Below are 15,146 nucleotides of genomic sequence, written 5' to 3'. Positions count from 1 at the left end.
TCTACAATGATGATGACTGAGAGAAGATGTGGTTACAATTTAAAAACTAATGCCAGACAAGATGTGGGTCCAGAGGATACCTTTAAAAATGTGCAAGTGGTAGTTTCAGGACGAGTGAAATACCATTTTTTTTTTTTTACCCCAGAGAGTTGTATAGATGGAAAATAAAAAATATGTTCATAGGATTTAGATAAATTTGTGAATTTATTCCATAAATATCTGTGTGCCTGTAATTGGCCAGGCAGGTGTCTGTGGCTTTAACATATTTCAGGAATTTTCCTAACATGTAAATGTGGTTGTCCTTCAAGGCAACCATGCCTTCTCCAAGTCTCCACTGATACATCTCAAGATCTGAGAACCACATGGATTGGCTTTTCTCAGCCTAGGCTATTTCTGTTCTTACTGCGTGAGAGGTTGGTTGGAGTTCACTCTTCCATACCAGTCAGTATCATAAGAATAAGATACAGTTATGAATGGGAAGGTGGAACCAAGCTCTGTCCAGATGTTAAGAAGCAGATGCGATCACGGTGATTGCTATGTGTAGAAATACGGATAACATACAGGGAGGCGCAGCATTGGAGCTGGGCCCTGGTAAATCCGGCCTGTGTGCTCACACTACTGGCTCTCTGCACAGTGCCCAGGACCCTGCTTTGCTTTTGGGAGGAAAAAAATCCTTTAGGGGCTGAGGACCTCAGTGAGTGGCCACCTCCTCACCCTGAGTTTGAGTGGCCGACGAATAGTAGGCCCGTTCCCCGAAAGCTCTGTCATCTGAGATAGATGACTTCAAGAGGTCTGTCCAGGACGTGGTCCTATTAGGAAATGTTATCTGTGTCAAATAAAACCCTACCCTCACCACCCCCAACTTAGATATTCCAGGGAACCATGATTCCATGTTCGACCCCAGTAAACCACCACTCCCTTCTCCGCTGCCCCCCCCCCGCCCCCCTGGCAGACATGACCTAACTGGGAGTGAGCTGGTGACTGAGATGACCCCACACGTCTGGAGTGGAGGAGTTGTCCCGCCAGAGAGATTTCAGGCAGCTGCTTACTGGTCGGCCACAGGAATTTTTGGAAGTAGTAAAACTTTTGGTAAAAGGGGGCTTTTGTCTCCCAGAATAGCAACAGTTATCATCACTTAAAACCAGTGATTTCTATATACAGCAAGTGCTTCTATATATATACTCATGTATTGTTTATATAGGACTATTTTAAGATCTGTGTCACATTTTTCTGGTGTATTTTATGGTGGGAAAATTCAATTGGAAAAAATGCATTTCACTCTGGTGGGGATGGTAAGGTAAAATAAGTACTTACACACACACGCACACACACACACACACACACACACACACGAATTTGTTGTTTTCAGTTTGGCTTTAAATGGTATAGAAATAGCTGGGTGATATAGCTCCTTAAATGAAATTATGTTGCTTCTCAAGTTTAACCGTTGTTCTCATGTTACATGACATCTTTCACCACATTAGAGAAGACCTACAAGGCATGTGTAAGAATTTACCCATGTTTTACTTACAAAAATTATGAGAAAATGGCTTTGTGTTTGTGTAATGTGGCTTATAGTTCAGGGTACTTTTGTTCATAGCTGTTGAATTGAGAGGGATATGGATGGGGGAAAGGACCTATTAGGGTTAAGAGTAGTGTGGGTACAGAGATGCAGGCGCTCTGGCTGGGGGGTGACGGGGGCTGTGGTGGGGCAGTCCCAGAGCGGTGCGTTGTGGCAGTGAGGGCAGGGTTTAGGGTACTGTGGTGGCTGACCCTTGCTGAGAGATGTTCCTTCCTACCTGTGGTGTGGGGTGGGCATCAGCGAGGTGCCGTGGGAGAGGGGTGTGAAGTGAGGAGCTCGGTCTAGCAGAGAAGACACCCCTTACTAGGGGGCAGCAAGCGACTGTGCCTGATGAGAAATGCAGAGGATGCTGCGGGAGTTGAGAAATGGAAACGACCGTTTCTACCTTTGGGGAGCAGAAAGGGCTTCCTGGGAAAGGTGCCATTTGGAGAGGAGTTCCAAGCGGGGGCAGCAATGGCAAGCACTGCCAGGATCAGGACTGCGAGGAGAGCTGGAGTAAAGCCATCATGGTTACAACCGGAGGAAATCGGGTCATCTGCTGGCTGGTGAGCGCGTAGGAGGAGTATGGAGACAGAAGTGGGAGGAGGGGGCTGTGGGGCCACGGGCTGATGGCCTCTGAGCCCTACTCCACCAAGTTTTCTCCTTCACTGAGCAGGTGATGGGAAATGAACACCGTGGAATGGGATGGCATGAGTGTTGTGAATGAGTGAGTCTTAGGTTTTTGGGAGCAGGGAAGAGGCAGGTGTTAGGGGATCTGCGAGACTTGGACGGGGCTGGGAGGAGAGAGATACAAAGATGCATAAAGCCAAGGCCCCTGTCGTCCAGAAGGTGAAGGTCTCATTGGGGGACAGTTAACCTCGGGGAAGTTGGAGGAATGAGTGCAGGTAACAAGCTGTTGGGTGAGGGACACGGGCACCATCGACGGCTTTCCAGTTCAGGGACTTGAAGGCTTCTGTTGAGTTCCACCCCCACCCAGGTGTCCCTTCTAGCTAAAACTCTTTGGTCTCCATTTGTGCCTCACATGGCATGGTTTATACATCTTACAGGGCCTTGGTAGTTCTGTTCTCAGTTTGCCGCTGGTAAAATACAAAACCCAGACCTGAACACAATGACGCAGATGTGGCTGAAGACAGGAGGAGTGTCGCTTCCCTTGTTCTGAGGTTGTAGTCCCACTTAATCATCGTGAGCTTGCAGGTTCCTGGATCACTGTGATCTCTGTTTTGGGAGGGGTCTGCTGTCAGCAAAGAGAAGGGGTTGGGGAATGGAGGTCCTCCCAGGGAGTCCACAGGCAGGCCTGTAGCTGCCTTGGAACCGGAAGTGTGTTTATCCTACGGAAGCACTTCTGTCACCCTCTGTTCCCTGTTCCCTGCTCCGGGCTCCCTCCCCACCCTCCTGCCTCATTCACTGGCCCTGGTCTGTTCTGCCGTGACCCTGCTAGTGCTTCTGGGCGGTAGTTCTGCAGGTATACGTATCTGTGAAGACTTACTGATCTGTGCATCTTAGGTACTCTGTGTATTCATGCTTCATGAAAGAGGAAGAGGAAAAAGGTGAGAGAAATGAGGGAGGGAAGAGGCAAAGGCAGTTTCAGAGTTTTAAGCCTGGTGACTGGAAATCTAATGGCATTGTTTCTAGAAGTGGGTTCTTGGAGAGGGAGGTGTTACTTTGGAGAGGAAAGCCCAGTTTTGTCCTAGTGACGCAGGCCTTTCTAGTGAAGGCCCCCTGGCAGAAGCAGTTCCTGTCTGCCCGTTAGCAGGAAGGGTGGGAGTAGAAGTCACACTGGACGGTGGGCATGGGTGGCAGTCCTTAGATGCTCCTTTCTTGAGCGTCTTTTGTCATTGTAATTGGCTTTCATGACCTTTTTGGCTGCATTTGATACTTTTGAGTCCTCTCTACTTCTTGAAATAGGTTTTTTTGTTTTTTTTTTTTGGCTTCCAAAACCCCATTCTCCTCCTCCTCTGCCTACCTGCTGGCATGTCTCACCTAACCCGTCTACAACGGGACTAATTTCACCTTCAAACACGGGCCTTCCACAGCCCTCTTCAGTAATGGCGACTCCCTCCTTCCGATGGCTCGGGCTGAAAAACCTTAGAGCTGGCCTTGACTCTTCTCTCCTCTGCCCTACAGTCAGCCCATTAGCCAAACCTGCCGCCTCTGTCTGACATACTCAGAATCTAAGTACTTGTCACCTCCGCTGTTAACACCTGCTCCAAGCCACCCTCCCCTCTCACTTAGATTCCTGAAATAACTTCTCTGGCTCTCCCTTCTCCCTGCCTCAGCCCTTCCCCACTGCCATCCTCCTCCTACCAGCTGCCAAGCCTCTTCTCACCTCAGCAGCCAGGGAGATCCTTTTAAAACAGTCCAGGTCATGTCACTCTTCTGCTCAGAACCTTCCAGTGACCTCCTGCCTCAGGGCAAAAGCTACCGCCTTTTTAATGGTTGTAGGACCTGCACCTCCTCTTTACCTGCTTCCCTTTTGCTCACTCCGCTCCAGCCAGCCGCCCGGCTTCGCCTCCCGCCTCTCCCTCTTCAGGGCCTCTGTTACTTCTCCCGCCTGTCACACCCGGCCTGGCCCCTTACCTGTTCCATCTGGCTCCTCAACACCCTTCAGCTTTGCTCAGATGTCCCCTTATTAGTGAGGCCCTTGCCTGCCCATCCTGTACTAAATAATCCTGTCCCTGCTTTTTGTTTTCCACGGTACCCAATCGGACATGCTTTCTTATTGTCTCTTCCTCTTAGTGTCTCTCTCCCCAACTCGATACTTACGCGGCGTTGTGTTTTATGGATTACAGATTATGCTTCTAGACTTCTCTCACTTGATCACGTGTGTTCATTTTTTGTAAAACAAGGCTCATTCTGGTTACACTTGAAGTGGATTCATTGACTTCTTGGCTGCTAATCGAAAAACTGACGTCCTTGGGGAGGACTGCAGTGCGGCCGTTCAGACATCCTCCATCCCGTTTGGCTTTGCTCTTGTGGGACCTGAATTCCACTTTCTAGAGTTTTTATTTCTGTTGTCACTAGTTCCAGAGAATTCATTCTTGGGAACTTTGATTCCTGCTGAATGACTTGTTACAACTTTTATGTTTGTTGCACTTTTATGTTTGTTGCATCCTTTAAAAATGAAGGTCTATCCCATGCTTCCTGGGCCCTACCTTTGGTCAGCAAGGGCCTCCAGCACTGCAGCTTCGGGGAACAGTAGGCCACGTGCTCTCTGCTGGCCGCACCCCTGGGGTTGAGCAACGTAGCAGTAATGATGATTGTATAGTGTTTGGCCTGACTTTCTCCTCATTGAATCTTCCTGTTTGTTTTCTTCCTGCTGTTCGAGTGGCCTTTTTGGACCCCACGGACTCTGTTTGCCTCGTGCTTACTTGAACGGGTCTGTTGGACTACTCGCTGTCACTCTGTGTTAGCACAGCAGTATCAGCTTGTTCCTGACCATTCTGCTTCATAGACTCTCCTGGCTTTCTTCCTTTGCTACGTTAGCTCGTCTGTCTGCCGCTCCGTTTTCCCTCACTGCCATCCAATTTGTAGGGAGAGCAAACGAGTTCATATTTTCATCAGGTACTCTTTGTCAGCCTCATCACTGTCCTGTCTGGTTATTTCCACCAGCAGAAGGATGGTACCTGTCTTTTAAAATTTGAGCCTAGAATTGTGGCAAGGTGAAAAGATGCGGGGGTGCCAACCTGCCACCACGCTGGGCTGGATTAGTGATCCAGAGAGAATATGCAAATGATAGACTGGGAGGTGGTGAAGCAGGAAGAGGCAGAAATTTGATGCCAGTTTTACTGTGTACAGACGGTGACTTAGCCCATCTTTTCATGGAGCCCGGCTCTCCCAAAGTCATCGGTGCAAGTGCCCTGCCTCGAGCACACAGCAGTTAAAGAAAGATGGACAGTCTAGGTTACTGCTGGATAAATAACTTGCTTACGATTTTGGATTTGAGTAGAGATGTCTCATAGAACCCTATAGTCTGAAAACAGGCCTGCTTAGATTCTCTTAAGCCTGACTTAGTGACCCATTTTTCCTCCATTTCTAGGACCAGACTAGGAGGAAGAGAGGCTAGGGGTTTAAATTTCAGGACAGTTCGAAGTGACTGGAATACCCCAAGACCTCTTCTAGCTCACCAGGTCCTATTTGTGTTCCATACATGGTTCATCAAGTGTATTTAATCTATCGATATTAGAAAGTTCTAGCGTTATTTAGTGCCTGTAATTATATGTTTTGCTGATTGCTGTATTTTCATCTCTTTGGAAGCTAAGTATCCATTAGTTCATAATCTTTTCTAGTTTCCCCAAAGCTGTTTTTCTGCTTTTAATCCTGACTTATTCTTCCCACACTCAGGTTAAAAAGGATGTTATTTGAGCTCAGTTTTTTTGGAATTTCTCTGTTGACAAGTTTACCTTTTCCTTTCGATCGCTCCATGTCTGATCCTGAAGACCACACTCACTGTGGCAAATGGTTAAAGTGGGGGCTATAGGCACTGTCCTGCTGTCCCCTCAAAGCGTGATGACAGGAGGGGTGTCTTTTTTTTTTTTTTTTTTTTTGTACTTGCTTACCTGGAAGACGGTTCAGAAAACAGGCCTTCTCACCAGGAATTGCAAAGCTAAAAGAATGTGGCTCTGGGGCAGATGCAGGAGTTTCAACACTGGAAATGGGGGGATGAAAGCCTACGAGTGAGCTTGGGAAGAAAACTTAGTAATTTTCAGTCTAAGAAGCCTAACTCACATGAATAGTTTCTCGTGGAGTATGGCCCTTTCCAGTCAGATCTGTTGGTGCTATCGAGCTGGTATTTCAAGTATGTCCATCTGCATTTAAACGAATTGCTCCAAGACAATCTGATTATGCGGTAGTTACTTTGGTGAGAATAGCGCCTCAGTGGAATGGAAACTTCATTTTGAGTCTAATATTAGACCTTGCTTTGGAAAATTCCTTTTAAATGATCACAAGCTGGGAATAGCAAAAGAATTTAACTTTCGACAGACAGCATTCACCAAGAATTTTTAACTGCTTATGTTTGGGTCCTTGGGAAAGCAGATGTGAGAAAGTGACTGGCCTGAATGGACCAGGGGAGCAGTGACGTGACCCGATGCGTGTTTATATCTATTGCTGATAAGTTTCCCTCCTACTCTCATTTGCTCAAAATATTTTCATTCTTTGAGCATGAGCACGCTAAGGATGAAAATTGTTAGGATGCCTAATTGGCTAACTATCTAAGCTTCCAGGCTTCCTTGATGCCTGTAAAGGGGTTTGAGGCAGAGCAGAAAAGGGCCAACAAGCCTACGGAACCAAAGCCACTCTGAGTAAGTGCTGGGAACCCGCTCAGACCTGGCCCCCAGAGAGATATTTAGTTTGTCTAGCTGGTTGTGTCTGAGTGAACTCACCCAATTTGAAGTTTTAAGTAAACTTTATTTAAAGGATCCCCATCCTGTTGTTAAAAAAAGTAATACACATGTTAACAGATCATGAAATTTCCAAATCATGTCTTCTTGGCTTAACTCACGGACCTGTCTCAGATGCCTCGCATGCCTTGGATTAGGAAAACCAATATTGGTATTTGAGAGATGCATTATTATCTTAAAAGATTCTTCTGAAAGGGAAATGCATCTTTTAATCATGGTGTACTTTTAATACACTGGGCTTTCCTGTTTCTGAATAAGCTGGTAGTAAGTCAGTGGTGTCTTAGAACTGAGGAAGAATGTTAAAAAGAGAGTAAGTGCTACCATTTATTGATTGCTCAGGGGCTCCCAGCCACTGTCCTTGCTGGACCTGACACTATCTCTGGTAGTCACAGCAGTTGTGTGTGGCAGCAATTATTACGGACCTGGTTTTAAGAGACAAGACTGAGGCTCAGGAAAGTTCTGTAATTTGCTCGTGATCACACAGCTAGTAATGGCGAGGAAGCAGCCGTGCTGGGGTTCCAGTCTAGGACTGTTCAGCTTTGGGGGAACTGCTGCCCCCTTGCCCTTCTGGCCATCTCCTGTAGCAGCTGTTCTTAAGCCCTCCTGTCTTCCGATCCCTTTAAGCTCTTAAAAATTACTGAGGACCCTTGAACCTTTATTTACATTGGTTCTATCTTTTGACATTTACCGTATTTGAAATTAAAATACAGTATTGTAAAACACCTGGGCCTCTTAATTCACTTTTGAAGGACAGTAATAGGTCCACTACGTTAACATAAATAATGTTTTTATTAAAAATAACTTTTCCAAAACAAAAATAAATCGTGTTACCTTTTTGCATCTTTACTGCCTAGTTGGATTCTTCTATCTTCTGCATTCAGTCTGTGCGATATATGTTTTAGTTGAAATATATGAAGAAAATCTAAGCTCCCATAGGTATGTATTTGGAAAGGGGAGGGATATTTTAACAGCCTTTTCGGGCAATTGGGAATAGCCTCCTTTGATACGATACCAAAACTCCACAAGTGGTAGTTTTTTAAAGATTAGTTGCCATGTGGAATCTAGAACTAGACCAGTGGACTTTTGAAATCCTCTGGTCTGAAATCTTTCTCATAGGAAAATTCTGAATAATATATGTAGGTACTCCCCCAGTCCGGGAAGGAGAGCTTCATTTCAGCCCCTCACCCCTCCCTGAGTGTGGGCTGGTCTTCATGACCTGCTTCCAAAGGATAGAATGAGGGAAAGAAGAAAAATGAGTAACTTGACAGTGGAGAAACTCGGGAATGTCATGTGGTTGTCGTGTAAGCCCTGATGTGATGTAACTAGAAAACCCAGAACCCCAGTCTAATCACGAGAAAACATCAGCCAAACCCAAATCAAAGGACATTCTACAGGATTCCTGACCAGTACTCCTTGATTGTCAAGGTCATTAAAAAAAACAGACAAGCAAAGACTGAGACACTATCGGATGCCAGAGGAGATGTGACACTTAAATGTAGTATGGTGCTCGGGACTGGATACTGGAGCAGAAAGAGGGCATTAATAGAAAAATCCTAAAGAAGTCTGGAATTTGCTGTATCAGTTGTCAGTTTCTTAGTTTTACAAATATGTTGTGGTAATGCACGATGTTAACATTGGGGGCAACTGAGGAAAGGCTCCTCAGGACTTCTGTACTGTCTTTACAGCTTTTCTGTAGATCTAAAATTATTCCAAAATAGTTTAAGAAATCCATTGTTATAACCAAGCAACAGACTCTAACTAGAGAGAACAAACCGATGGTGACCAGGGCGGAGGCGGGTAGGGGCGTGGGGGAAAATAGGTGACGGGATTCAGGACGGCACTGGGTGTTGTATGGAGCTGTTGAATCACTAAATTGTACACCTGACACTAATATTACACAGTATGTTAACTAACTGGAATTTAAATAAAAACTTCTTTTAAAGAATATAAAAATAGGGTATGAGAGGAAAAAAAGAATCTGTTGTTATGTCTTGTCCTCTGAATAGATTGTTTACCTGCGCATGATTTGGTAACATCATCACCATGGTCATTTGGAAAATACTGGTTCACTGAGTTCTGTAGATCTTTGAAATGTTGACCCGTCCATTATTCAGTATTTTAAAAATTACACTTGTTACGTCATCAGAAAAGTCTTTGTCGAGAGGTTCTCAAGCCCGTGGTGGGATACAAGTTTGCCAAAATTCCGATTTTCCCGTGAAAGCTCAAATTTTATCATTAGCAAACGCTGCTGTTGTTTTCCGTAACATTGCAGGCTCATTGTGTCCATTTTCAAGGAACTATTTGCCAGCTCTCCAAGTCTAAATACCATCCGTCTGGTTCCTCAGGTAGAAATGATGTCCCGTGGAAAACGGCTAGTGCAGCCTGCAGTTCAAGCCGTTGTGTGAGTGCCTTTCCTCAAGACGATTGTACTTCAGGATGCGACAGCAGTGTTTTAGGGTGGGTCTCCTTTTGCCGCATAGAGTATTAAAGGACAAGTACTCAAGGTCACGATTAATGAAATTAATTTTTACATCTTCACCAGGGACATTCTGAAGAGAAACGGACTTTCCCCCTTCCCTGTGTGTGTGTGGTGGCGGAGAACACGGTCGGCTCCCGCTGCCTCTGCACGATCGCCTCACAACCAGCACAGTGCGAAAGGCCGGGAACATTTTAGTGTTCGCCGGGAAGTAGTCTGACCCCGCGGCCCTCCTGAGAGGGCCTGGGGCGTCCCTAAGGGTCCACAGACCACACTTGGAGAATTGTTCTCCTCAGGGGAGTAGCAGTTGCTATAAGGTCACAAAGGAAGGGCTGACGAGATGGAAGACCAAACCCATGAGGAAGCAAATGGTAATGTGGTGAGGCTCTTCCGGCTCGATCGCCTCGTTTTCGGCGGCTCGGGAAGCTTTTCCATTTGCCTGTGGTACTTCCGCACCCTGTTTCAACGCCGAAATGCAGACTCGGATCATCTGGTGTCTGCGTGCGCCGCCATTCTTAACATAATCCCACACGAGCCTTCGTTCAGGAAATTCAGAAAATGCCTCTGAAACTCTGTTTTCTTTGCTTTAAAGGTAAATCTCATCTGGCTATTGTGCAGCGAGTGAACAATGAGGGCGAAGGGGACCCATTCTATGAAGTTCTGGGAATCGTCACATTAGAAGACGTGATTGAAGAAATCATCAAATCCGAGATTCTAGATGAAACAGATTTATACAGTGAGTAGTCGGAGTGTGATTTTTCAGAATTCTGTCATCTCATTCGTGAGTCCTCTCACATCTCTAGGGGTTACTTGCCTCTGTTTCTAATTACGCGCTGGGTGTGTAGGCTGTGGACCACTTAGCCGTGTGTTCCAGACCCTTCATCGGAGGTGGGGAGAAGAGGCAGGTCCTGTGATGTAGAGTGGCAGTGTTTTGTTTTTGTTTTTTTTGAAAAGTCAGCTTCTTCTAATCGTGGATCGGGGCATTATTTGCCCTGAACAGAAAACTCCCTTCTTGGTTTTTACATTGATTCTGCGTGTGGAAAAAGAATCGTTCTTGACTATTTTTATTTTCTACAAGTAGGCAGTTGTGTTCAGATAAATTTCTTTTTCTACTTACGGTCCTAATTCAAGTACTGGTGAGGGGGATTTGTTAGGCTGATGGTTTGCAACTGCTTAGATGTCCTTGTTCCAGAACCCACGGGCCGGGGCGGAGGTGAGGTCTGTGAGTGTAGGTCCTCTGTGGCAGCGGTGGTGGGGGGAGGTATAGGTGGTGGGACAGGGTAGGTACACAGTAAGAATGTGTTTTTCCCTTTCCCCGCTCCTCTGTCTTTTGGGGGGCAGAGGGAGATGGATGACGGCGGTAGAAGTCGCTTGGCTTGGGGCGGAGGAAGGGGAGGACTCATTGGTGTTTGTGCATGGGGTAAACTTGATCCTGGGCTGACTGTTGACCCTGAATCCTTTCTCACTGAAGTCCCTAACTGGATTGTTGGACTGTGGAGTTTAAACCTTCTTCTTCAGCCTCACTTCTTAGTAAAGCAGGACCTTTTCAGGGTGTCAAGATGGCTCAGTCGGTTAAGCGTCTGCCTTTGGCTCAGGTCATGATCCTGGGGGTCCTGGGATGAAGCCCCGCTTCTGGCTCCCTGCTCAGCGGGGAGCCTGCTTCTCCCTCTCCATGCCCCCTGTTAGTGCTTGCTCTCTCTCTCTCTCTCAAATAAAATCTCCCCCCACCCCAAAACAAGATCCTTTCACAAGATTAATGATGTGAAAGATGCATTATTGCCTGAAGATGTTTGGGGCTCTCAGAGGTGGGACAGAGAAGAGTATCTGGGTTCTGTTTATTCTGTTTGGCTTTTAAAATGTGACTTAGAAGGGGAATGAACTGTTCAAATGGCCTGGGGCACCTGGGACAAGGCCTGCCTTTCTTAAAACAGAGTGATTTTTATTCAGTCCTGCTAGATGGGAATGTCCTTCATTTTAAAAATGAGAGTCTTCCATGTACCCTTAGAAGGATAAACTTGATATTTAGGTAAGGACTTCCTTCTGAAAATGTATCTTTCTTTATCCTCATGTATATATTAGTGCTTTCTTTAAAATCACCAGTGCCTATGTGTTTTGTCCCCTTGACACTTGGAGAGTAGTCAGAGGTCACATAATAGTATTATTTGTGTGTTGACATTCTTTTCATCCTTCCTTACAGTGACTATTTAATACCAAGTGTGTCTCTATATTTTTTCGTTTCAGGGGTAGTACTCATCATGAGAAAGATCATTAAGACATTTAGGAGATCTTAAGTTTGCTTTTCAGTTAACATCTTTTAAACCTGGATTAGACTGATTTCACAGGGAAGTGTTGCCTGTCATGCCTTACCGAGATGGAATGCTGAACGCATGGCTTTAAGTATATTCTCGAGGCTGACAGGCAGTCAGGGCTGTCATTTGCCATTAGAAAATTATTTTGAAATTCGGTGTTGATTTATGCTGTCTGATTCTGAAAAGAATTTGAGACAGAAGAAAATGACAAGTTAGGATTGCCCTCTCCCCAGGACAAGCCTGGTCTTTAGTCTGTTTGGCCCCAGGCATGAAATGGTAATAATGCACAGACCGCCGATTCTTGGGAAAGGAGTGAGGTCTTGTCTTTAACCGAGTTTTTTCTCGATCATTTCTTTGTTGAGAAAAATGCCAGAAAAAAGGTTTTGTATTAGACAGCTTCTAGATCAGGGGTTTGCAAACTGCAGCCCCCGAGGGCTGCCACCAGTGTGGCTAGCCCACCCGCTGCGCATTTTTGTTTTTTACATTTGGTAATCACTGAAAAACATCGAAAGAATAACTTCTTTTTTTTTTTTTAAGATTTTATTTATTTATTTGACAGAGAGGCAGCCAGTGAGAGAAGGAACACAAGCAGGGGGAGTGGGAGAGGAAGAAGCAGGCTCCCAGCGGAGGAGCCTGACGTGGGGCTCGATCCCAGGACTCTGGGATCACGCCCTGGGCCGAAGGCGGACGCTTAACGACTGAGCCACCCAGGCGCCCCCGAAAGAATAACTTCTTAGTGACAGTGAAAATAATATGAAATTCACACTTCCCGTCCGTAATACAGTTTTATCGGCACACAGCCACGTGACTTCTTTTACCTACGGTGGCTTCTGCTCCACAGCGGGGTGGGGCAGTACGACAGACACTGTATGGCCCCGGAGCCTGAAATACTACCTAGCCCTTTACAAAGGAAGTATGGTGACCTCTCTTCTCCATGACCTTCTTCATATTTGCTTGACCTTGAGGATCTCAGGGTCTGGGGTAGAAGCAAAGCTAACAGATATTATTGTTAAAACGTTCCGTGAAAGCGTTCTTTTTGTTTGTTCGTTTCTGAAGAGGTTTTGTTCAGGTGTTTGTTTTCCCTGTTTCTCGGCAGAGGCCAGGAGCCTCTGAAAGGCAGGGCACACTTCCCTGGGTCGTCTGTCACCCGGTGACTGTTCTTCTCTGCAGTGTGGTGACATCGAGTAGCAGGAGACTGTGCGCGCTCCCAGCTGCGTACCGTTGCTGTGGGGTTCCAGGGCTTGTGTGAGGGCTTTGTCCCCGCTGCCCAGCAGTGCACTTACAAGGGCTCTAAGGATCTTCGGGAAGAATGTTTATCGTCGCTCCTAGTTGCCTTACTTTGAACTGGGTGACGAATGTGCCACACTGATTTGACGAGGATTCTCTCTCCCCGTCTTCCATCGGGCGTGTGTGCACAGAGTGCCCGCGATCTAGAGGTAGCCTAGCCTTTCCAGGGGATTTTGTCATTTTCATTCAAAAAGAGCCCTAATCTGTCTAATCGAGTGCATTTCCTTTTATCTTTTCTTGTTCTTCTGTCAGCTGATAACAGAACGAAAAAGAAAGTGGCCCATCGGGAAAGAAAGCAAGACTTTTCTGCCTTTAAGCAGACAGACAGCGAGATGAAGGTTAAAATATCACCGCAGCTTCTCCTGGCCATGCACCGTTTCCTAGCAACAGGCAAGTGCAGCTTATCGCATTGGAGATCTCTACGAGCCCTGGACCGTGTTGCTCACCCACCACTGACTGGGGTGGGCTGGGGGTGGAGACTGGGAAATGGGGTGATAAGTAATGCCACTTTTGTGTTTTGTTTTTTGTTTTTTTGTTTTGTTTTGTTTTGTTTTTTTCTTTTTAAATTCTCTCCTCTCCTGTGTTCAGTGTCGGCATGAACCCTCTGAGACATTTACCAGGGGTGGACCAGTAACTTAAAATTGGTCTGAAAGGTAAGGATGAATGTTAGTGCCACACTGCATGTGAACAGTAGGCCAGGTCATCTGCTTCCAGCTAAGTCCCGGGGAGAGCCCGCTGGTGGCGTAGGCTGGCAGTGCAGACCAGACACACCCCGCTGTGTGTCGGACAGTTGAGTCATTCTCTCTCCAGCTTGCCTTGGAAGAACAGTTGGACGTCAGTGGTAACACAGGTGCTATGATTCGCAAAGAAGAAAAATAGATTTTCAGAATTAAATCTGTCTTTGATGATGTCAGTGAAATCAGAAATTCTAAGCGCTTTGACATGGATTTCTCGATGGCCTCTTCGAGCCAGATTAACTTGGGCCCATTCCAGGAGGCAAGCGTTCACATTATTAAAACCGCCAATCCAGCCGGCACTGACTGCTCCAGAAAGGTCAAGGTTGAATGGACTTAAGAGACTGACTAACCCTTCTCACATCCCCAAGTGGCTCTCTGGGTGAAGGGTGAGCTCTGTTGGCCAGGGGGAAACGTGAGAAAATCTGAAGTGCCCAGTGGCCTGTAGAAGACGTCTGTGTCCAAGGTGGGCATCCAGTGCCCTTTGGCGGCATGCAGTGTACTTACAATATTTCGAAAAGAAGGCTGACAGTAGCCATGCGATGGAATGTTCTGTACTCTTTAAGATCATGTTTTCAGATACCTAGACATGCTCACAATATAATGTTTAGGACACGGGAAGATACTCATAATTGAATGTGAGGCGAGGAAAAAAAAAAAAAACAACATAAAACCATAAGGTCGCTGTGTTTTTGTGCGCACACAGCCACACAGGCCCACGTGCTCACCAGCTGCTCAGAGGGATGGAGCGGTGGGTTCATAGGTAATTTTCTTTTCCTCTTTATCATCTTCTGTATTTTCCAAAACTTCCACAATGTACTACCTTATTTTGTTATTACAAAAGAGCCACAGAAGCTAATACAGAATTTATGGTTCACCTAATGAAAACAATTTTTAAACATATCAACAGTATCTTTAACTGATTTTTCTGATTCTTGTACTGTTCATCATTTCAGAACCACACTTTAACATGAAATGTTCTCCGACTCTGCCTCTGAGATACCATGAAGTCCAGTTTCAGTAGAGGAACCCTAAGCCAGTGATTTTGAGTTTTGTTATCAGAAATAAAATGTACGCCTTTGTCCATACAGATACACATTTTTTGTTAGTTAGCAAGTTGGAGTGCATGTTGCTGTGTGCACGTGCCTTGCTTCTCTTCTGAATCTCCGCCTTCCTTTGTTCCCAGACTCTCAGGGTAGCGGAGTGGGAGACTGAGGTGGAGCACGTCGTCTGGGCACCTGGTACTAACCCACACCTAGATGCTTCCTGACCTTTGCTTCTTCCTTCGGCTGTTGTGGGACAGTCAGACTATTGTGGCCTGTCGAAGGGTGTCCTGGCAGTCAGGAGCCTGCTTCTGGT

At 46.1% G+C, this 15,146-nt stretch overlaps 1 protein-coding gene across 2 annotated transcripts in view; it reads left to right on the top strand.

Annotated features, from left to right (window-relative positions):
• Positions 1–15,146, top strand: part of CNNM2 (cyclin and CBS domain divalent metal cation transport mediator 2) — a 147,423-nt gene that overhangs the window by 107,330 nt on the left and 24,947 nt on the right. For both annotated transcript variants that reach the window (XM_026494021.4, XM_026494020.4), the window contains exons 2-3: positions 10,050–10,193; positions 13,306–13,443. In XM_026494021.4, coding sequence (XP_026349806.1) covers positions 10,050–10,193; positions 13,306–13,443 — 282 coding nt within the window. The remainder of the gene's footprint in view (positions 1–10,049; positions 10,194–13,305; positions 13,444–15,146) is intronic.

Source organism: Ursus arctos, unplaced genomic scaffold (genome assembly GCF_023065955.2).
Source record: "Ursus arctos isolate Adak ecotype North America unplaced genomic scaffold, UrsArc2.0 scaffold_7, whole genome shotgun sequence".
Taxonomy (NCBI): Eukaryota; Metazoa; Chordata; class Mammalia; order Carnivora; family Ursidae; genus Ursus; species Ursus arctos.
Note: the sequence above shows the minus strand (reverse complement) of the source record. Positions and strands in the feature narration are given on the sequence as shown.